At 31.1% G+C, this 25174-nt stretch overlaps 2 protein-coding genes across 2 annotated transcripts; one reads left to right on the forward strand and one right to left on the reverse strand.

Moving 5' to 3' along the window:
• The first annotated feature begins 1717 nt into the window (after positions 1-1717).
• LOC100784529 (CCR4-NOT transcription complex subunit 9) lies at positions 1718-9907 on the forward strand. The gene is made up of 9 exons (XM_003551822.4): positions 1718-2038; positions 4882-4953; positions 5598-5687; positions 6785-6827; positions 7838-7944; positions 8231-8326; positions 8952-9142; positions 9270-9339; positions 9525-9907. Exons 1-9 carry the CDS (start codon positions 1841-1843, stop codon positions 9633-9635), a joined length of 978 nt encoding a protein of 325 aa, XP_003551870.1. The 5' UTR covers positions 1718-1840; the 3' UTR covers positions 9636-9907.
• A 7602-nt stretch (positions 9908-17509) lies between these two features.
• Positions 17510-18572, reverse strand: LOC100785054 (uncharacterized). Its single transcript, XM_003551823.5, has one exon. The coding sequence runs from the start codon at positions 18357-18359 to the stop codon at positions 17817-17819; it is 543 nt and encodes a 180-aa protein (XP_003551871.1). The 5' UTR covers positions 18360-18572; the 3' UTR covers positions 17510-17816.
• Positions 18573-25174: the final 6602 nt, after the last annotated feature.

The following is a 25174-nucleotide window of genomic DNA, read 5'->3' on the forward strand; positions in this document are numbered from 1 at the left end:
TATTATATATTATCTTTTAAAATATAATTTATAAGATTAAATTCTATTTTCACATAAATTAAAATATGTATATTTATATAAATTTTATTTTTATTTTAAATATTATATATTATATTTATTTTTTTAAATAATACTTGTGATTTAGTGACAATATTTTTTAACTATATTAAGATATTCATGTTATTTATTATAATATAGATAAAAAAAATAATATCAATAAATTACATACATAAATATTTTAAAAAATATAAAATATTATTATTTTATTTAATTATGCATCTTTACTATATAATTTAATTCTTTAAAAAAATTTCATACCTAATTAATTAAAGTTAAATATAATTAAAAAAATACTATTATAATAAATAACACGAATAACTTAATATAGCTAAACAAATACTGTCATTAAATCACATATATAAATATTAAAAAGATAATAAAATTTTATTATTTTATGAAATTATAATTTATGTAAAAAAATATACATTAAAGATAAAAATTATATTATATATTTACTTTGTAAAATAAGTTTTGAATAGTATGATAAAAATACATAATATTATAAAAATATAATATAAAATAAAAATAAAGCTTATATAAATATGTATTCTAATTTATGTGAAAATAGAATTTAATCTTATATATATTATATTTTAAAAGATAATATATAAGATTATATAAATATAATAAATTAAAAAAGAATAAAATTTAATTTTTAAACTATTTTCACATAAAACTTATATTAACACTATATTTTATACTAAATATTTGAATGGACACCTAGGTATAGTGATAAAAAAATGTATTTTTTTACTTCAAAAAATATGGTTCTAGTCATTCGAATTAGTACTGTGTTCATGTTTGGTTTAATTTGATTTTGTATGAAAAGTCATCCAAATCAAATTTTAAAAATATATGTGATTTAGTTTTTATTTAAAATAAAATTGGAACTAAACTAAATCAATACTTTGTAGGTTAGTTCGATCTAATTTTTATTAAAATATTATTTTGTTAAAAAATTATATACTTTTTTCATATTTTAAATAAAATTACATTAACAAAATTGTTAATAACAATATAAGAAGCTGATTAATATGCTAAATCTTCTATAATAAAAGTATGCAAAAATTCATCTACTTTTAAATCAAATATATTAAAAAAAATTATATATAAAAGAAAGTAATATGTATTACACTTATCTATATATATATATATATATCATTACAAAAATATTAAGAAACTCAAATGACAAACACATGGAATATATAACACTAAAGTAACATGTGTTAATACAAGTATTACAATTTGATTCTATTTGAATTAATTTCAAAACATAAATGGTTGTACACTGAATTGAACTAACTGATTTGAGGAAAAAATATCCAAACAAATAAAAAAAATTAATTTAATTCATTTTTCAATCTCCAACCATATCCAACTTTTGATGTTTGAGCTTAGATCGGTTTAGATCTTAATATCCCTACTGAATAGCATCCATAATCCTTAAAAACAGAAAAACAAACCCAAAGTTATGCATCGATCGCAATTCGCAACAGGTGCATTTCTGTTTAGTTGCATGCAAGCCACGTGTCCCTCTTCGCATAAAAAAGTAAGAAAAAAACAAAGAAATCACGGTTTCAATTTCAATTTTCAAATACAAAAAAAAAAAAAAAAAGAAGTCTTGGTTGGGACATGCGGTGCGGTGCGTCGTTGTCCTTTTTTTTTTTTTATTTATTGTTTCTTTAAAATGAGTAAAAGAAGAAACAAAAAGAGACCAAACCCAAAACAGAGTTAGTAGAGTGAGGCGGAAGCAGAAACCAAACACAACTCAATCGCGAAAATGTCGAATTTGCCCCAATCGCTGTCGATGGGCGCGGCCTTCGGCGGCGGTGGCGCTCCAACGCCGTCTTCCAGTGGCGGCGCCGGAGCACAGGGCTCCGGCGCTGGCAAGGATCGGAAGATGGCGTCCGCGGAGCAGCTCGTGCTCGAACTCAGCAACCCTGAACTCCGTGAAAACGCGCTTCTCGAACTCTCCAAGGTAAACCCTAATAAATAGCCCTTTTTACTTGCTCTTTCGAGTTTCTGCTTCATTTTTTCCTCGTTTGAATTATTTTTGAATGTGAATTGAAGATTGGAGTCTCTGCTTTTGATTTTCTGAGGGTGTAATTAGGGTTTGTTTTGTTTATTTAATTGTTTGTTTTTGTGTGTGTCTGTAAATATGAGTTGAATATTTTTTTCTTCTGATTTTCGAGTTGGATGGCTGTTTTGGAGCTCTGTGTCCCTTTATTGTTTGTTTCCCTCTTTTTTCAGTCACTTTGTGTAAAAAATGTTTGTATGTATGTAACTGGTAGGGGTGAGAATTGGTTTCATGGCTTTGGGCTTGTGTGTTCTTAATTCCCTTATGTTAAATTCAGCGACATGAATGAGATGGGTTTATTGAATGTTGGTTAGGATACATTTGAATTTATTTTCTAAAAGTAAGTGGAATTTGGAAACAAGAAATTAATTCCCTTGTTACACGTTGCTGGGGTGTTAGATTGCCGTGTTTTTCATATCTGGAATTGTATAGCTGAAGTTGGAAAACTGACTTCTCAACAAAATTGAATGAAAGACAATGGTAAAAAATTGATACTGCTGTAGGGGCTGGATTAAGGAAATGGTCCTTTTGCCAGTCTGGTCACACGTCCTAAATCAATAGTGAAAATGTGGTCAACCTGGCCGAATCGGCTGTTACCAGCCTCTTCTTCACAAGGTGCCTCCATCTTGTTTCTCGGACTTCTTTTTCTTTTTACTCTTTCGGTGGAACATCGAGGATGCAAGCGTCATGGACTAAGACATATTAGTGCATGCACAATATTTGTAAAGAGACATTGGCTTTACTACTTATATCTCAGAGACTCAAAATCCAATGACCAACACAATTTATAACACAGACCCAGCATGCTACAACACCATTCTCCACGATCTAGAACATCTCAGAACAAAGACCCAACTCCATAACATAGAGAATAGAGACCCAACCGCTTACCAAGAGTGGTGTTTGGTATCAAATGCGATTATTCACAGGTTTGGAGGCAATGCATAATGGTTTGTGGTTGTGGGTGTCTGTGGTGGAAGAAAGAACGAAAACAGAACTTGGTATCAATCTTTTCGTTGGCAAGACCTAGGATTTGAAACAACTTACATAGTAAAAGACTAAAAGGTAAAGATTAAAAGAAACTTAAAAATAAAAAATATTATTATTATTATATATTTATTTGAAATGAAGCCAAATGTTGAGTTACCCAGCCTTAGTTCATTTGAAGCCATATTAGGTAATCATTTTGAAAATAAATTAATGGATGCTTTTTGTCGTTGCCGAGTAGTGTTAGATGCATATTGATATAGGATATATGTCGGACATTGATACTTTTGCATTTTCGGAATACTTGGGTTTCATAGAAGATGACTTTGTCATAATTTATAGATTAGTCATTGTTGGAACCCAAATTTTTAGTTTAAAATTTTGGAAGCAAGAATGATTAGCCGAAGCACCTAGAAGTTGACATTTAGCCGAATAAGGAGATCAGTCAGCTTATGCTGATTAAGCAAAGAAAGAAAGGGAGATATATTTGCTTTGATTATATTAGCATTTGACTAATATTTGGCTGGTTAGCTCAAGCGATGTTGGCTACATTTAGGCAGATGGGTTTGTGGAGTTTGAGCTAGTTTATAATTATGATTTAAGATATTTATGTGAACCTGTGTCTTGATCTGATCCAAAAGATATGGTGTTTTTGGGCAAGTGCGTAATTTCAAATTTATTTTTTTGAGTAGAAGATAGTGGTTCCATAAAAATAGGAACTGGTAGTGGGTTAAGCGTGCCTAGAAAATAGGAGATGGTTTAGCCAACGTACTTAAAGTCGAGTTCCAGCAAAGCTAGCTGAATTCAGGTGATTGAGATGAGAAGCTAGCCGAGGTCATCCAAATGGAAGAGTTGCGGCAGTTATAGGCACTTTGCACGATTTAGGCAATTATCCTGACTTATGTGGATATATTATAGTATAAATATGTGTTAAGAAACTGTACCCAAGGACCTTTTGCCAAAAAATACAATCAAGTTATTCATTTCCAGTTCGTTTTTGCATTCCTTTACAGTCTTTATGTATAAATATATGAATCAAATGATGACATAATGTTGTATTTTAATTCATGTCTTAGATTAATTACACAGACATATTATTTAAAACTTATAATATTATTTATCAGAGCTACCTATTTGAATAGATTGCTGGTTGAAATTTGAAAGAAAAAAAATTGAACACAATAGGTTACTACTATTTTCTAAAGAGTGGAACCTGGGTTCAAAATTGAAAACTTTGAAATGAAATGTTAGGTTGAACAAGAACATGAACAGGATGCTAGGTTCAAAATGTTAGGTTGAACTTGGGTTCATAACAGCTTTGATCAATTCGCAGAAGTTGGCTTCACCATGGCTTTGATTGATGTGAAAATACTAGGTTCAAAGAATTTAATGTTTAACTGTTTATGGTTTCTTAGCAACACTTGTTTGGTAATTTGGATCAAATATTAGATCCCCTTTCAGACTCATTCGCCCGCAGCTAGACTCATGATTTTGTGCAAGTTTGATCAATTCTACTCAAGTCCATCAAGTCTATTAAAAATTAGTTTGTGAGTGAGTTAACTGACTGAGTTTGCAGCTTTACATCCCACTTCAGTTCTTTATTTTCTCTGTTCTTTTTTACAAGCTCTTGTCTGGTTTGTCTTCTAGTTATTGTAATTTGGCTTCTTCTTTCTTGTAAATGTTTGGTGTTGCTGATTTATGATGCAGTCATAGAGGCATCTCATCAATGTCTTTCTTCCATGTTTTTTGCATTTTAGAAGAGGGAGCTATTTCAAGATCTTGCTCCGTTGCTATGGAATTCTTTTGGTACTATTGCTGCACTTTTGCAGGTATGCCATCTGACTTGAGTTACATACTCCTTGCCTGTATTGTTTACCATACTTTGCTTTAATCCTTCTTGTGAATTTTTACTTAGCAAGTTTGTAAAATTTTGAGCTTATACGTTTCTCTTTTCTCCATATGTTTTTCTTACCTATCATTCCATTATGATCAGTTATATCTTTTGATAAGTTGATGTCTTGACTTGATTCCGACTTTTTTCCTTTGCAAAACCTACTTTTTATTTTCATAAAAAACTGATGGGATGGTGATTGGATGATAGAAGTAAATGGTGATTGTGTGATATAACTCAACTTGTTTGAAACTGTTAACTCTAAAATTGGTCATAATAGCTTAGCCAATCATGTTTCTGTAATTAGTGAGCTTTTATACTCTCCAAACTGCATTTTTTCAGTGCTTTGTTCCTTGTTTAATTTGTATTTTATATTTTAGTCTTTGCGTGCTATGTGCATTGTGCCTTCATTTTCTCCAGATTTAATTTGTATTCATATTTTATAAATGTTCATGCCCATGAACAAACTTATGTCTCGTTTCATTCCTTAAGCATTGGATTTTTGTTTGTTTTTTTTCCAATGGCAAGTTTCCTCTCAATTGTCCACCACTTACTAGGATTTATTTTTTATTTTTGTTTCAGGAAATAGTTTCAATATACCCTGTTCTTTCACCACCAAATCTTACTCCTGCACAATCGAACCGAGTATGCAATGCTCTTGCTCTTCTTCAGGTCAGATGACTTATTGTGTTCAGTATTTTACTGTGACATTTATTTTATTTGTTAGTGAATTGCTTCATTATATGACTGCCATATTCTAGATCACCAAACTATGCTATTTGGACTTTTAAATTGTTTTTAATAAATTTTTTATAAAAATGTCTAGGAGGTTCGATTTTTGGGGCGTCCTAGACTAGATAGGATTAGCAATGAATGCATTAGAGAAAAAATGGGGATAGCACGCACCTATTGTAGAAAAAATGGCAGAATCTTGCCTTAGGTAGTTTGCACTTGTGTGGAGAAGACTTGTAAAAGCCTTATTAAGAAGAGTAGATCAGATGGAGGATAACCCTATCACTAAAGGTAGAGGGAAAATTATAAGTAAATTAGTAAAACCATTTAAAAAGGTTTAGAAGTAAATGGTTTGACTAAAGACATGATTCACTATAGAACATTATGTCATCCTTTAATTCATACAGCTGATCCCACATAGTTGGCAAAAACTTGGTTGTCGGAAAAATGTCAAGGAGGCATAACCCATATAAAAAGCATAGATACCAAACTTTTTAGAATAACGTTTTAACCACATTCTTGGTTTTAACACACTAAATTCTGTTACTTCAATGATGTGTACTGTGGTGGCCATAAAGCTGTGAAGTGTGAACCATTGCTTAACAGAGAAGAATTATATATGCATCTTACATGATTCTGACTAGTTAATCAGCCTCGGTCAATGTAAACATGCAATTATATACACACGAGCACACTCCAAAATACTCCAAAACTCTCCAAGTAAATATCAAATTTAAAACATGCATTTGTCTATTACATTTATACCGACTAATATCAAAAGGACTGGAACAGAATACATTATGCAAGTCTGGTTATTTTGTTTTTGACTGGACAAAAGAAAAGAAGACACCAATGAGTACTGTTTTTTTAAGTTTCTTATTTCTGAAAATCAGTTGCTTAGAAATGAGCTAGTCATAAATATTATACTTCCTGTGTGATCATTTTGTCATCTTATCTTCTTTCAAAACATGTTATGAAGAAAATAAACAAAACACTAATGCTGCCAAGTTTTTTTCCCTTGTAATCTCTTTTTTCAGTGTGTAGCATCTCACCCTGATACAAGGATGCTATTCCTCAATGGTATTGTCACTTTCCTCATTCATGTTAAGGACTTTGAACTTCTGTCTGATTCTGTATTGATCAACTTTGTGTTACATGTTCTGATAGTGATAGAATTAGCATGTTTGTAAAATAAGCATTTTCTATTTCCTCATGTGCTTTAGAAGATGCTGTCAGCTTGTATTTGGTTTATTGCCATCCGGGTAATATGATGAATTGGAAGCTCTGGAAACTATAAGATCAAGAGAGCATTGTAGGGACATAATACAAGTCAAGTTGATGCAAAATAATAGACTGCATATGGACTCGTGATTTAAGGGGGGTTGATTGAATTGTCAATATTAGCCTTTTAATTTGATTTCTCTTTATGATAAATGTACTGTATAAACAGAATGGCAAATTCTCTCCTTTTGCATATTTAATTCCTTCTACTTGAAAATTTTCACTGTAATATATAATGCATATGTTGGAATTCCTGTTTGCTGATTGATTTGGCTTAGTCTATGTTTTATTTTTAATTGATATATAAGATGGTTTTCGAGGGTATCTTATCCTGAATGATATATAAGATGGTTTTCGAGGGTATCTTATCCTGAATGATATATAAGATGGTCTGCTGAAAATTTTCCATCCAATAAAAAGCTTTTCTATGAATAGAAGTTAATCTTGTCATTGTCTCATCTTTGGACTTCCTATTTTTTTTTTGGATTGGCTAGGACTTCCTTTGTTGCTTGAAAATGGAGTTCCTTTCTCCCTCTATATATAGGTTGTCACACCTGATTTCCCATTTTAGCTGTCATAAGATTTTCCTTGTTACTGTCGTTGGATTTTTTACTTCCAATATCTATACACCTCTAAGCCTTTTAGGCTAGAAGAATTTAGTTTATTTATTACCTTTTTCACATTGAATAGTAGTGGGATTTCTTTGACGTCACAAGATCCATTCCAGTTTTTGCTTGTTAAAGGATAGTACATGAAGTGTTTGATATTTCATACAATAAATTGTTGCACTTGCTTTTTCTCCTTTGCAGCTCATATACCTCTATATCTGTATCCCTTCCTTAATACAACAAGCAAGTCAAGACCATTTGAGTACTTGAGGCTTACCAGCCTTGGTGTCATTGGTGCATTGGTGAAGGTATTTTTTCCTTGCTCATTAAGTTGTTGGATGCAAATATCACAAGAAAACAAAATTATATGGCAATCAATATTGAAAAAACTTATCACCAAAATCCTTGACAAAAAAATCTCTAAATCCAATTTGTTAGGATGAATTCATCCCTATTATCAAGGAACAAATTAGTGTTCCCACTATTTATGTTACATTATCATTGTTTTTAAATTTTTTTTTGTAATCCCTATTTCATCTATTCTTTTGTTTTTGTTAATTCTGACATTTTTCCTGGCTGATTTTTATTCACCAGGTTGATGATACAGAAGTTATAAGTTTCCTTCTTTCAACAGAGATAATTCCTCTATGCTTGCGAACCATGGAAATGGGCAGTGAGCTATCCAAAACAGTTGAGTTTACTGATTCTTCATTCTTTGGTAAACTTATAGCATCACATTATTTCTGGTAAATTGGATTTATTTTCCATTTCCTCCCTATTTCTTTGAGCTTCTGGTCTCTGTTTCATTGACATGTATATATGCATTTTTTTTGTAAGCAAATATGTGTGCCACACTATCTTGCTTGTTCCAGCACAGCTAATCATACCTATGGCTTATCTGATTGTGCATATGATTCATATGATGATTAATGAGATAGCATAAGATAAATTGACACAGGAACCTTTACTTGAGGAGACTGCCTTTGAGATCTGAGATTATTGTGAAGCATTTTGAATAGTTGGTCTCAATTTAAGCTTCAAGCTATTGTTATGGGGCAGTATAAACTTTATCAAGATGTAATTTGAGCACTGGCATCTGTACTGTATGAGTTCAAATACAATTCCATATCTTTAAGCTAAATGTTTGTCATAGATTCACGGTTGTGTTATAATAAACTTTTGATCTCCTGTGTTCTGCAGACGTTAAGCCTCTTGATCTTTTTAAATTGCCACTGTTGTTTGATCATCTATATTTACATAAATAAATAATAGTATATTGGAGCATGGTTGTCTAATGAAAGCTCTACCACCCCAGGTTGCAACATTTATTGTTCAAAAAATTCTGTTGGACGATGTGGGCTTGGACTACATTTGTACTACAGCGGAGCGCTTTTTTGCGGTAGGTCGAGTTCTGGGGAACATGGTGGCAGCTCTAGCTGAGCAACCCTCATCTCGTCTATTGAAGCATATCATTCGATGCTATCTTCGCCTGTCAGATAATCCAAGGTTGGTTACTAATTTACAACTCCATGCATGTTTGTTCCTTCTTCCACCTAAACTGCCTCTTGCCATACATACCCTTTTTGTTATCAATTTTCAAAACTCTAATTGAATTTCGGTCTGGTTAAAACAGGGCTTGTGATGCATTAAGAAGCTGTCTGCCAGACATGTTAAGAGATGCTACTTTCAGCACTTGCCTTCGTGTAAGTACCTCTAGTTCCCGTGATATACGAGTGAATTGCTTGATTAAAGAAATCATAGGTTGTAGAATATTCACTCTGTACACCAAAAACTTTAATTTCAGAGCTAAAGATTTTCCATTGGCCCTCATAAGAATATACATGCTTTGTTTGTTTGACATTATCTGGTCTTGATTTGATTTATTCAGGAAGACCCCACAACTAGGAGGTGGCTACAACAATTGCTTCACAATGTTGGAGTGAATCGGGTTCCTGCACTACAAGCTGGAGGAGGTTTCGATCACATGATTGTGACCTGAGTATACACCAAGATCTTGCTTCATTGGTGATATCAGCATTTTAGGGTCCGTTATATCTATATTTCATGGAACTTGGTTTTTCAGAGGAAAAGGTTGTAAATTAGTGGTGCGTGGAAACCAAGTTAGAAGACATTTTCTTTCTTTATACCCCTCCCCTCCTTGTGCGGTTAAGCTTATATCAAGACATTGAGGCAGTTTTTACTCCTTAAATGAACTTTGAGTAGGTACATTATGATGTCAAATTTTCAATAAAGTTAAAGGTATTCTTAGAAGGTGGCATTTTATAAACGCAATCCTTGTTTAAGGTTATGGATAAGATTTGGGGTCTGCAATAATATTTTTCTCACAAAATTATAATCAAAGCGAAGTAATTAAATAGGGCAGAATATGTTTAGTTTCTCAACTTTTCACACTTTTTGATTTTAATGCATCAGGTTTTGGTCTCAGTTATTTTTTCTGTTTGTTTTTTAGTTCATCATGTCAAGTGTTTTTGTTAAATATTGATGTGGCAGTAAATTTATGATAATTTATTTTTTGGCGGTTAAAAATTATCAGAAATTATTTGGTGGAAAAATTTAAAATGCGTGGATCATTTTTGGGGGGTTAAAAGTTGTCGGAAATAGTCATTGAGACACCATCAAAACACCAACACTACACAAATTAATTAAAGAGAATAACCTCTTCTCTCATTAAACTGATCCACGACAGCTACTTTACAAACATGAGCACATAAAGTTTGTGCATCCCGTGTGTTGTGATTTTTCATTTTGATTCTATTTCAATTTGCTTGTTAATTCTTTCATTTAGTCATTTGTTTTGGAAATTGGGGGTTTAGGGTCTTCTATGTATTGGTTCTAGTTGGGGTGGTGTTCTTGCTTTTAGAGTGTGTCATTTTGCCATAACATAACACAGTGTCCACCAAGTGTTTGATGGTTTGCCTAGATTACCTTTCTCCTTGGTCGCCGTGGCAAATCTCGAGAGGAGGAAGGATTACTTGATTTGAAGGCATTCCTTGATGGAAATGGTGGTGGTGTGGCTAATTGCCGAGATTCTATACAAGTGGGTTGCACGGATATGTTGAGAATATGATATGTGGAGTATGAGATCTCACAAAATGGGTAAGATATGTGTAGGGGTTGATAGTGAATGCATCGTCAGAGTCGTTGTCGCTGGAGGTGTCATCGGAACCACCATTCGAGCTTTCATCAGGGACTTTGGGGGAGGGAGGGATAGAAAGGAGATGTTTTGATGAGGGAAGATCCATGATAATATTATGTACTTTGATGAATCTAAGGGCTCTTAAAAGTGAGTCATGGTGGATCATTTATGAAAGTTGTTCACCTTTGACATCGTTTATAAGAGTGAAGTCATAACACTAGAAGTTGTTTGGCAATTGTGTAATTGGATTATGGCTACAATAAACCCGTAAATTAGTACAACTCCCTAGGCAAGGACGTTAGATATATTCTCAAGTATATGTGGAGGAAATTTTATTATGTACTTTTGTGGTGGGAATATTTGGGGTTGATGGTAGTGTTATTCTTCCATGATGTTAAGGCCCTTTTAAGCAACTTATGGCAATATCTACATTCTTTTTTTAGGTGCTCACGTTTCCATTATTCAATGGATGAATTTAAACTCCTAAAAGTAGAATGAAATCTTCATGTGTAAACGGAAGTTATATAAAGTCTAATTAAGATATGTTTCTGGTACATAAAATAAGGATTAGAATTATCTATATTTTTTATTTGAATGTTATTCAATTTTTTTTTTAGTAAAATATGGTAGAATGGGAAGACATTTTTAGTGGCATCTTGGGGCTGTTTACAAAAGCCTACTTAGAGGATTATTGAACAATATTAAATCATTTAGTAATTTTATTCAATCATAACTACTAAACTGTGGATGATTTTTTTTTAGGAGGGTTGCTTATCAAATGGGTATTGATAGAATGATAGCTAATTTTGAATCATTATCTACCTCTCACCTTGACTTATTATGTGAAATGACTTCTTTTTTTTTTTTATAATTTGTTAAGACCGTATTCAGGTGATAGGGTATATATAAATAATTCATACATAATGAAAACTATAATAGACTGAAACCTGATCTCAAGGATCTGGCAAGCTAATTTCATTTGAAAATATTAATGGTCTAGTCTTAAAAATACTCTGGAGACTCTATGACCCAAGACTATATATATATATATATATATATATATATATATATATATATATATATATATATATATATATATTAAACAGAGATAAAGTCGAAGATATTCTTTACTCACGACCACCACCGCCAAAGAATATTTCTTGGAGCATAAATTTAAAGCGTCTTTTTCCTTTTAAGGGTGAGAATCAATAAAGGGACCATGATGTAGATTGGCGAGCATATACGTATATGACTCGGGCAGAGAGGCAATTGGTCAATTGTACTCAAGTATTAGCCTTAGATTGAATCTGTCAACAACTCATACTGCAAAAATTATTTTTTTATTCATTTAAATAAATACAAAACATCTTGTAAATTTCTTATCACTAAAAATGACACCTTCTATAAAAAATTGTTCGTTTTAGTTTATATTTAATAAAAATTATGTAATTATAATCTATCATCAGGAACTAAAAACACATGATTTTGTAATTTATAAGGACTATAAAAATAACATTTTTTTATAGGAATAAAAAAAAAATCATAATTTAAGGGAGTGAATATAATTAACCCTACAAAAAACCTAGGGTAAATCTAACAATAACTAGAGTTAAAAAAAATGAATTTAAGTAGACGTAAGTTCGAGCTCTATAGACTTTCCTCAATAATTAAACTATTAGTGTTACTTTGTGATTTATCATTTCTGAGCAACAGTACTCAAAAAGGACAAATCATATGTATAAGAACTGAGACTACATGAAAACCTCGATATAGCTTGTACAAAACCTGTTAGCCAAACTACGAAACATCATGAATTTTTGTTCCCTTGCATTTAGACTAAGCTTATTTTAAATTATTTCTAATATACAACAAAGATACATTGCATAGTCACTTCTATACAGTCTACTTGTTTTGGAAGTTGGAATATTTCTGAACGTCATTCATGTAGTTTTACACATTATGATGTGTCACATTAGGTAGGTTTTATGCGAGTTGCTTAATCGAGTTGAGTGTGCACTTAAAAAATGTCGATTTTTTATGCCATGAACCTTCTTATAGTGAAAGGGCCAAAATAATAATATTGGCCAGAGACTTATGCGAAGTTGAGCTATTTGTAAATTATTCAAATTTAACTCTTCAAATATATTTGATTGAGTTTATTTGCTTAATCATAAAAATAAGCCTGGATTGAGCTTAGTTATTTAAATGAATGACGTCCAAATTTTATAAGTTCTACATTAGTTAAAAATTTGTAAATAGTTTACTTATTCATTATAGAAATAGGTGGAACTTTGTTAAGAGTATTAAATATTATTTTGAAGTTCTTTTTTAAATAATCAAGAAGTTGTAAAAAATTATTTACTTTATAGTCTACAATATATGAATTTCACATAGTGCGTGCGAAGCACAAATTTCTATGTACTTGATTATCATCTATTATTAAAAAATATTTATTAAATACTAAATTAATAAAATTAAAAAAAAAACAAAATTTTTAAGAAAACAAAAAATTATTAAATTATAAATGAGCTAAACAAATTAAATTTATTTATTTTTAAATAAATGAAGTTTAGGCTTTCAACTAGAATCTTTTAAATAAGATTTAATACTTAATTTGGTTTTTATTAAAGTGTTGAATCGGATCTCCCATATCTTAAAAACTCAAATTAAGTCTTAATATTTTAAAAAATGTTTCAATGTTATCTTTTCCGTCAATATCAACACCGTTAAAAAGTACTACGTTTCCGTCTATTCTCTTGCTGTAAATTCCGACGGTTGTGGTTTATAAAAGTGGTGTTTAAAAATCGTCACAATAATTACTGACGCATAAATTTTTTTGAGAAGAACAACCCAATCCACCACCCCACGAAAGTCACCCATCAACTGTTCGTGAAAATGCCAAACAAAAACTCCTCCCTTCACACCCAATCCACCATCCCACAAAGGTCACCCTGATTCCTCCCCCACAAAATCCTGACACTCCCAATCCCAAAATTGGAAAATGCAATGTTAAGTGCCTTGTTGGGTCGAGATTATCTCTGAGATTGAACAATGTTGAACAACAATCTCCCTCTTTGATATGGATTGGCCATGGAGTTTGGTGCGCCACGGATCTAGGTGTTTGGCTATGGTGAGGTAAAGGAGTGGCAGTGTTGTGTTGTTTTGGTGGTGCAGTGTGGTGGAGAGAGTGGTTTTGGTGGGAGGTCGCCGGCGTTAAATGTTTTTTAACGGTGTCTGTTAAAATTAATGAAAAAGATAACATTGAATCATTTTAAAAAATATGTAGACTTAATTGGAATTTTTTAAAATATGAAAATCAAATTGAATACTTTAATATAATTTAAGGATGAAATTGAGTATTAATAATTTAAATAATTGAATCAAGTTTGAATAACTCTTTTTTTTTTCTTCAAATAAAACATAAATTTCAAATGTTGACCTCGATTCGACTCGTTTAGATTCTTACAAACAAAGGTTAATATTTTAGCAACATGGACATCATGTTTATCATAAAATAACATAGTAGGTCATTTTTGTCGAACTTGAGGTAGGACCATAATAGGAAATTTTGGGTCTCTTTGCATATGCAGGAAGATCAAGATCAAGAATAGTGGGAATAATATTCCATGAAAAATTCTGATAAGGATCTTCACTGCCAATCTCTCTATATAGGGCACGTACCAAACGAGGAGTGGAATTACTAGTGTGAAACAAATAAAGAATATCTTACATTTTGTCTCACGACCACATCATCTCACTAATGCACACAAATGAAAAGCAAAAGAGAATTCAACCTTATAAGAAACATATAGCATATGAAATCCAAAAAAATATAGCACAATTGAAAACGAAAATCTGAATGAACATTCCAGGCATCTGACCCCACAAAACCACCAAATTAAATAGAAGAGTATTCAATACCTTTCCTTTTTGGAAGAGAGATAAAGACAAAAACTGTCCATTCTTATGAGTTATGACTCGTCAAAATAAGGTTACAACTTAAAAAGAATAAAAAAAGAAGTTACAACTTACAAACATGTTTGGAAAAATTGCAGCATTTTTATATTAACATAAGAATAAAAAAGTTAGAAATGCTTTGAGTTAAATGATTTGATTTAATCTATATAATATAATAAATTTGAATTGATTTTGTAGTATATCATGTGATCCTAAATTTGGGAAGAGTCCTTGCCTTAAGTGTCTAGAGATACTCAAGATTAGTCTGAGTATCTTTTTTTTTTCTTTTTTACTTAGTGTACATTGATTGTCTTATTTTTCATTTTATTTTTTTGACAAATTGGTTATCTGATTAATCCATATTAAGTTCGATAAGAACACTATAACTTATGAGCTATTTCCACAAAGACAATTATAGTAGAAACCACAGCAGAGAGGTTTGATTTTAAATTGGTTTAGAGAAATAATAATTAAAATTAAAAATAAAACAATAAGGATTATCTTTCACAACTTTTTGAAATTAAGAAAACAAAAATGCAAAGAAATTGAGTTTAATGTAATTGATAAAATGTGTGTTAAGAAGATATCAAACTTTATGAGCAATTTAAAAATAGAGATTCATGGATTATATACACTTATTTTTTTTCTTCTATCTCAATTTTACTTTACTTTTTTCTACTTCTTTTTAATTTCTTGTTATATTATCTGTTATGTTTATCACTTTTTCTTTTTTATTTATTTTATCTCATTTTTTTCCCATTCCACTCATATACCTCATATTTTAGATGTTTAACATTTCCCAAAGAGAAATGATGATTTAAACACTCCAATTTTTCAATAATCTAATTAATACTTTTTATTTTTCTCTATCTCTCTTCTTATTATATCATCTCTCTCATTATACCAATATTTTCTCTTTTTTATCTCTCTCTCTCTCATTAGGGCTATGTTCAGTTCCTATGATAGAAATAAAAGGTCAAAGAGGGAAAAGGATTTGGTGCAAATGATTTTAGAAAGAAATAAGTAACCAGCTTTGTGGGCCCGACTATTTATTTTTTTTCATTTTATTCCTACTAAACAATTATATAATATTATTTTTATTCTATTTCTCACCTATCTCTCTTAAAACAAATAATACAGCTTATTATTTTATTTTTATTCTATTTTTCCTTTTTCAAATTATCTCTCTTTTATTTCTATTTGCCATCTTTTTGTTTTCCAAACCCAAAATATGGCCTTTTTCATACATAACATAGGGAATAGCCTGTGTGACATTATGGCAAAAAACTTAGTAACGTTCTAGTACTTCACTTCCATATAGGCTAATGCAACACGCATGTACCTGACTTGCATTATGGGTAAAACTTTAAAGGAGTAAATGTGGTCATAGATTTTAGTATACATAATGAATGACTTACCTGGCTATGCTTGTCATTCGACATATGTGGCTGTCCTTTTTTTTTTTTTTCCTCTCATGCCAGAAAAAAAGAGGCCACAATTTCAATATGATGACAACAAGCACATTAAGATATTTTTTTTGTGAACAAATGAAAATTATACATCTATAAGAATTTATATACATAAATAAGGGCACCCCTGCAAGGATTCATTGTTTAATTGATATATAGGAGTTTGTTCTGGCAAAATTTTATAACCTAATGAAGTTTATCTCTATCTTATGAAAGGCAGGTCTCATAATGTGTTTACCTACGCCAATTGCACCTAACATTCTTGGTTCTAAATGGAAGTGTCTATGCAATAGTTTAGTAATAAAAATATATATAAGATGTGGCTTTCAAAAATTTTTTTGCTATTTTTCGAACTTTTTTTCCCAAGTACATTTAAAAGTATTTGTTCTCTGATCATATTTTTGTTTTCTAACAATATTCGTTTTATGAATATTTAAATTATAAACAAAGCACTTGAAAAAGAATAGAAAAGGAATATGGGAAACCATCTCTAAGCTATTTCTATTTTTTGTTTTTAAGTTTTAGATTTTGGATTAAGTACCAACTGGTTTGAAATTGTTTTAGAAAACAGTTTATAAAACAAAACGTGAGAAAAGAATCGAACAAGCCATAACTCTCAACTTAAAAAAATAATTTATCTGGACAAGGTGAACAAAAGGATACTTCAAATTTTTTTCAGAGAAGATTTAGTCATGGTTTGGAAAATTTAGAGCTCAGACCCACATGTGTTCAAACAAGCATGCATGCTGTTTACATAATTGACCTTGGAAGCAAAAATAAGCAAATGAGAGCTCTTTATTTGTGCCAATGTTTCTAAGTGAAATTCACTTGGGGACCAGAACATGGTCCCCCTTCGCATTACGACACTGTCCCCTGCTTAACCTTAGAGGGCCATATATTTGAATCATCAACTAATTTTACTGTGCAGTTAATAATAAAATGGATGTGACAGATTATTGACAGTTGTTTAACCACAATAAAGTGTGATCTCTATCAAAGTAAATTCAACAAGTCTCCTTTCTTTTCTTCCCATGAAGCTGGCAACATTCATAATTTACCTGCCCCTTATTTTGGATATGAAATGCCACTTTTAAGAGTTCTTCAGCATATTTTTTAAATTAGTCCAATAACATCATACCCTTTTTGAAATATGATATTCCTCAAGTTGGCCATTTCATCAGTCATTCAGACAAATAGCATAGCAACTTAATTAATTAGTCATAAAAGAACTACTACTCTTGCATATTTTTAATGATGAACCAACCTAAGAGACTCAAATATAGATGATGAGACAGGCACAAACATATGTCTGATTTTGTATATCATCATTCAGAACCATCCTCCTTTTTCTTATTGTATGAAGAAATCTAACATCACCACACGAAAACCCTCTTAATTGGAACTTTATCTGATGATGATACTAATTAGGAAACATACTTGATCTCAGAATTCAGAAGTTAAAATATGTACAAACCCAATGGAAGGGGAAAAAAACCCATCAGAGAAGAATAATATGGTTTCTCAAAAGAACCATTTTTTCCAATCTAGCACACTAGAGAAATCACATTATTCTATTGTAAAAGCTAATGCACTTCTCCTAAAGAGCTTTTTGATAAATCCAAGATTCCTCACTTTGCATCTTCAGTTGCTTGTAGAAGTTCCCAATGAAGGCCTCAGCTTTTGCAAAAAGCTCTTGCCCATTAACTCCTCCAAGCTCCTCTTCTGCTTCAAGCTCTTCATCCATGACTTCTTCATCAGCTTCTCCACCCCCTATGAAGAAAAGGGTAGGCATTGAAGGAGAATTCTGCACCTTGTCCACTTTGGTGACACAAACAACTCTCTCAGATGCAGACTTTTCAACATGTTCTGAGACATCACCAACAACAACAGTGGGGGTGGAATTGGAAACTTCTCTTTTCTCAGAAGTGGAATTGGTAACAGAAGCAGATTGCTTTTTATCTTCTAAAGGCCTAGCAAAACCTGAAATGAGGCCAGCTTCAGCAAAAAGTGCCATGATGAGGAAGTTTATGATGAAATACAAGTAGGTTGGTCTCAAAGAGGAAGGTAAAAAGGGTGTTACGAGAAGAAGAACAACTAGAACAAAGAGAACTAGAACTTGAGATTTCTTAAACTTGTTCATGGCTTTGGCAAATGAGAGAGAAAAAATAGCAACAATCAAGGAACAAAGAAGAGTGATGAGAAAGAACAAGATGAAGTAGAGGTAATTTGGAATTGGAAGTAGTAGGAATAAGTGTGGGGTTCCGAATGTGCATATATAGAGAGGACATGAAAGTGGGATGAGTGAGATAAATGAGGGAAAGAGAGAGACGGAAAAACCATGGAAGTTGTGTATTAGATGTATACTATAAAGTCAACAAAAAGTACTAATAAAATTGTGGATGCTGAAAATTCTAAGAAAATTCTCACACAGTGGAAATATCACTTTACAAAAAAAGTTAACAGCAATGTAAAGAAGGTGAAATACCCAATGATCTTGACATTTTCTGAGAGTGCAGGGTTCGTTCATGAGGTGTACTACGTGGATAACACAGTTACAAATTAGTAGCACTTCGTCAGTCATAGTCATGAATGAAGTCAATTTTATGTTCAAGTTCCAACTTGATTAACGTGTAGTGAGACAACTGCTACTTGCTAGATAGAAGTGGTTATTGTTAACTAAATTAATCATATAGGGTGTGTTTGTTTTAACGTTTGTCCATTTTCCAATGCAGTTCAATGTGACTAATTGGAAAAAAGGTTGGATTGGCGTTGAACGGAGTTTTAGACGGAAAAACAAACATAGCTATAGTGATATGGTTCAACCAGAAAGAAAAATCTTGTTATTTGGTGACTGGTAATGCTAGGTGGTCCTACACCATATAATTTAGATTAATCTATACATGACATGTAATGAAACATTGTTACTTTTTTCTTGTAAATTGAAAATTTGGAATACATGTTATGTAGAAATTAGTTAAAACCATAGACAGGTAGTGATCCTGGATTACTTTATAACAAGGCTAATTTTGAGGGAGAAAAAAATGGGTAAATACATACAAAAGACACTACTGTTTGAGTTAGTTATAATCCCAAAAAGTAACAAATGATAATAAATGCATACCTCATACAATGATATTGGGTTGTATTTGTAGAAGTACAGAATAGATAGAATTTCTTAATGTGAGACTTTGGTGAGTTAAAACAATAGGTGTATTTACACAAATAATAAGTTTGACTTTGAAGTTCACTGAAATTAAGCTAAAGATTATATTCATAAGCTTGTACACGAAGCTTTACTAAAACAAAACTAAAAACAAGTTATATAAATGATCACAAATTAAATTCAAAATTCAAACAAATTCTTTAAAATTTAAACACCAATTTTTAAATCATTGCAAGAAGAATATCTAAATCTTATCAGTGACAATATCAGATAAAACCAATCGTGCGTGGCAGATAAAAATTTTGAGGCTGACCAAGATCAATATCACCTTTTCTCCCTGCTTTGTAATGGCATAGGTTGTGATTAAGTCATTTGTGTGCATGACCACATCAGAAAGAGGTTATTAAGATTGAGAATTTGCCTTTGGCTCTAAAGTGTGACAAGATGACGTTAGAGCCACCTTGATAAATGAGGTTAGTAGGGACAAGAGAGGAGGATGCAAGATTGCAAGAGACAAATGAATTTGAATATATAATTGGCCAAACAAGGTCGGTAAAAAGCATATCCCGAAATTTATGCTAAATGTTCTTCTTAATATAATTTTTATTTTTTTTAACATTTTGGTTTTTTCTTGTTTGCTTTAAAAACATTTTTAATTATTAAGCGAGTATGAAATATGGTCCAAAAACAAAATTAGCATTTGACGTGTGAATAAATAGAAACAAGATGTTTTATTCTGTGTTTTTCATTTTACTATTTTCAATAAAATCAAAATATACAACTTTTTTACTTAATGTAGTATATTTTAATTTAATATATCTACCTAATTTTTCTATAGAGTTTAACAACAATGTAAGGACGTTGTAAAATAATTTTACATTATCATTCAATCACAAATCATTATTGTTATGATTTTTAAAATAATTTCTTAAAAGTCAACAAATTTATCATAAATTATAATTTGTGATTGAATGATAATGTAAAACTGCTTTACATTATTAGTGCATAGTCTTTTTTTTTTCCTATAATGTGTGTTAGAAAAATGTTTGGATGTGTTAGAAAAAAAATGTTGAAAAAGCATTTCTTACCATTATAGAGAGAATTTTATAACTCAATGATTTTATTTGATTTAATTACAATTGTTTTCTATAAAAGATACACGTCATCTCTTTAAAAAAAAATTGTCTTAGCAAACTTATTGTATAACTAGAAGAAATAACTTTCTAGTGCCGAGTTTAAGATTTAAACTTGAATGATTAAAAGTAAAAGGTCGTATTGTTCATTGTCTATTTTTTAAAAATTAAATTGTGGTAAGGGGTTAATTATGTTTTTATTTGAAACTAGGGATTGGGAGGGGGTATACACCAACAACCTTGATGACAAAGATACTACACACTAATGTAGGCCATTTACAAACATCTATTTTAATTACTAAGTTAACTCACGAATTTACACTAGCTAGTTAATTGAACTAGCAAAACTTTTTAGAAAACCTTTTTTAGATTAGGATGTTCTTTATTTTGGACCTGGTGAGAATCATTATAGCCTAAATAGCATTTCAAAGCCCCACTTGAATTAGTGGAGTGGTGGTCCCCCAAGGCTGAGGTTGTGTTCTCTGTTCACGGTCTGGAGGAGTATGAAACACGATATACACCACAAGAGCCTTATTTAAGTGGGAACCAACATGATGTTACTTACAATCCACATCAAATTCTTACTTGTTTCCATCATAAGAGGGAAGTAAAGATATTTATTATTAAAAAGTTAATTATAGTTTCAAAATACTCATTTATATACTATTCGACAGTGGTAAAAATAAGCTGTAATTTTAGACACTTTATCAACAATAAAAGGGGGAATAAGGGCTTAAAAAACAAGATAAAAAAATAGAGTAGGAGTGAGGGGGTCAAATTGGGAGTATATAAATCTAATCACTGTAAGACAAGTTTTCTTTGTTATGGAGGTTTCAAAGAATAATTCTTGTACAGTATTTAATTGAATCTAAAACTCAAATTATTGGTTTACAACACGGAAGAAACCCATGTATATAACATTAGAAATTCAAGTTTGTGAATTCGTCTTTCACCTCAAAACTAATCTCACGGTTTATATGCTTGTAAAGATGTCTCTTCATAGACAAAAAAAATGACTTAATTGACAAGTTTAGCTACCCAAAGTAAACTAGGGCAGCATAAAACAAAAAAGTAAACGTATTTACATTTTGGTGAAAAATTATATTAACTAACATAATATTTAAACTAAAGTTTTGTTCTCCTTTTGCCATTTGGTTCATCCCCTCCCCCCAAATGTTGTTTGATCATTTGTTTTTTCTAATAATTATTTGGCTTGGAAATCTTTGAAATATATTTAAACTTCGTAATTGATCCTTAAAAATTTTTTACTTCTCGTTGGGTCACTAAAACATCAAAAGTTTTGTAAAAGATCTCTATCATTAGCCTTCATCCAACACGTGATAAATGTTTATTAGTTGGACATGTCAGTAATACATGTGTAAAGTCACATTAGAGATATCAATGACATAATATGTCACCTGATTTTTTCTATTTTTATATTTAATCTAAAAAAAATTGGCCGCAACCATTTTTCTTTTTTCCCCCTCCCTTCCTCCCCTCTTCTCTTTTTTCCCTGTTCTTTCTCCTTCTTTGACATCTAAACTAGCAAAAGGATCTTCTGGTACAATAGTATACAGACTTCTTCTGGTACAATAGTATACAGCGTGTGAAACCAGCGCTTTTATGAGCAAAAATAGTATATCTACAAAAGGATTTCCAGGTTAGCAGGAAAAGAAAGGATCTTCTGGTACAATAGTATACAGTCTAAACTAGCAAACTTTAATAAATTGCCATCTAAGCATGGCCAATGAAAAGAGCAATGATTCTTTTATCTTTTATTAATTATCATATTTCGTTAACCGTTGTTTTTTCACCTCAAAACTTTGATGGATTACACGTAGTTCACCCCTATTAAGGTCAATAAAAGTCATGCATCCATGGGATTAGTATGAGTTGCACTATATCGACAACTAACGGATATATTAAAAAAAATACCTTACTACTTTGGTGTGATAATCTAATTATTATGCATTATATACAATTTAATTATGAAATGTTCTGTGAATTATTCAGTCTCATCAGTCAATTAAATTTAAGTTTTTTATTTTACAATTCAAACCTACAATTTTTATAACAAATCTTATTTTTTATTTTGATTTTTAATTTAATATTTTACTAAAAGGTCACTTTATTTTTAATCTTCCTAATTTAATCCCTAATGTTTCACTCTCATGATAGGCTCTTCCAATCTCAATGCATCCTTTTTTTCATCTCCACATAATAGATGCATCAGATTTATGGGTCTTCTCCTCATTTAGTGTTCAACTTTTCAATTTAGACATGAGACTTTACCTTACATTTGTACTCCAGTACTTTTCCACACTTAGGTTTCCCGAATCAAAGTAGTTTCCTCGATCCTTTTCACATTTGCTGTTGTTTAGCTTCCTGCCTCAGATTTTCTCTCTTGGACTTGCTATTTTGTTTTGCTTGAACACTCCTGAATTGAACGATGCAACTTCACAGTCATTTTTTTTTTTAAATTTTGGCGCTCTTAAATAGAAAGGAAAGAGCAAGTATCAGTTATGAAACCTGGTGTTTGGTTAATAAGCTTATCAGTCGAATGGAGAATATGAGAATATATTCCCTCAGCTTGAATATTAAGACTATAATATAGCAAATTAACGAAATATATTTGGCAGATACGAGCTAAATAATCTCTTAAAGGATTGGTTGTTCTACACGTGTATTCTCTACTTTCTTTTTTAATTTGTTTTTGTTTATTTATAGTTTGCAGAGCATAGAGTGTTTTCGGATTTTTGGCCGTATATACGTGCTTAAATGATATTCTCCCCAAGAGATTAATTGGATTTTTGTGTTTTCGAAGGAAAGGGCAGCATTGAGATTGGAAGAGCCTGTCGTGAGAGTGAGAGTGGAGCACTTAATTAGGAAAATTAAGAATAAAGTAGTCTTTTAATGAAACATAAAATTTGTGATAAGATTTTCAGGTTTAAATTAAAAAAAAAACAAATTTGATTAACTAACGTGACTATATAATTCTCATGATATTTCATAATATACCGACAAAGTATCAGCCAAAAAGAAAAGGTTGAAAAATGCATTCTCTCACCCTACTATATAATCATTTTCTCGTGTATTCAGAATCAATTTTAAATGAGATGGATAAGGATTGCAGACTTGATCATAACAAATTAACATAAAGTAGTTTCAAACATGATCAAATGTAACTTGGACTAAAATATAACTGAGTTGTGTAAGATCTACACACATTCAATATAGAAATGGCCATCACATTCACATATCAATGAAGTTTACTACAATTAATTGATGATTACATTTTTAAAATAGATTCTTAATAATTAATATATGTGAAGTAATTCTATTAAAGGAGACAAAATTAACTGTAATGATATTTACGTTGTACAAATCTTTAATCATTAATTAGTTCAAAGAATAAAAGAAAGGAAATATTATTCATCGAACAATAGAATGTAACACGAGAGTCAAAATATATACATTATTTTAATATACCAAAAAAAATATTATGCGTATTAATATATATATATATATATATATATATATATATATATATATATATATATATTATTTTTCCCGCAAATACATATTATTTTTAATTGCACTATTCCTAATCCTCATCATATTGACAATAATTCACATAATATACTTATACTTTGTAATAACTCACATAATTTTGAACTTCTTAACCATTTACATCAAAACTGGTATGAAATGTTGGTTGTCTTCCCTTTCCAAATTCCGAGATACTCCTACAATGATTCTTCTTTCTGGCACGGTGAGAACTGATGACAAAGATGGTTGTATTACAAAAGTATTCAATGCTCAAATGAGAAAGAATTTTAGCTGTTGTTTTTGTCGAAAAGGTGCCATTTTTTCATAAATTACAAAAATGGATAAATTAATGAAGAAATCATGTTTCAAAATGTGATTTCACTTTTAAAAAAAAATATATCACAACTAAAAATGGTCACAAATTACTTTTGTAACGACCTCAAAATGAACATTTGTCTGCTACTTATGTTGCAAAGCAATTTATGATAGTTTTAGAAGTAATTCATGACAGTTAAAAGGCATCATACATTACTACAAAAATAATAATTTACGACACACCTTCTACACCGGTGTTCAGAACTCGTTGTAGTTGCTTAAGCGGTGACATTTTTGTAATTACGATGTTCTTCAACAACGACGGTGGTAGAAAAGACCATCTTTGAACACTATTTTTCCCTTTTTCCACCATGATTTTTGAAAGCATCGTCTTAGAGTTGATCATGATTTACTCATGTGAAATCAGCTGGTGCCCTTAGTCACTACTAGACAACGTATATGCGCATGACATTCGACCCTCGTTGAGGTCACGGTCTCTGCCGTAGCTAGCTATCTTCCACGTCGTGTCGCCCCATCGTCGAACATCTTCGACCGCCATTCACTTACCGTCGTCATTGTCGCAGCTAGGTCAATATCTCATTTCCCCTATTTCATTGTTACATTACAAAACCTTCAAGGCTTGCTGATATTGAACAAAGAAGCATCACTTTCAAGCACTTTTGAGGATGTTAAAAATCCTCCCTTAAATGACAAAAACTTTTGTTATGCTCTAATATTTTATGGTTGTTTGAAGTTGGGTCAAATTCTCTCTAGAATTTTGGATTCTTCGAAATT

The sequence above is a fragment of the Glycine max genome, chromosome 18 (genome assembly GCF_000004515.6).
Source record: "Glycine max cultivar Williams 82 chromosome 18, Glycine_max_v4.0, whole genome shotgun sequence".
In the NCBI taxonomy this organism is placed as follows: domain Eukaryota; kingdom Viridiplantae; phylum Streptophyta; class Magnoliopsida; order Fabales; family Fabaceae; genus Glycine; species Glycine max.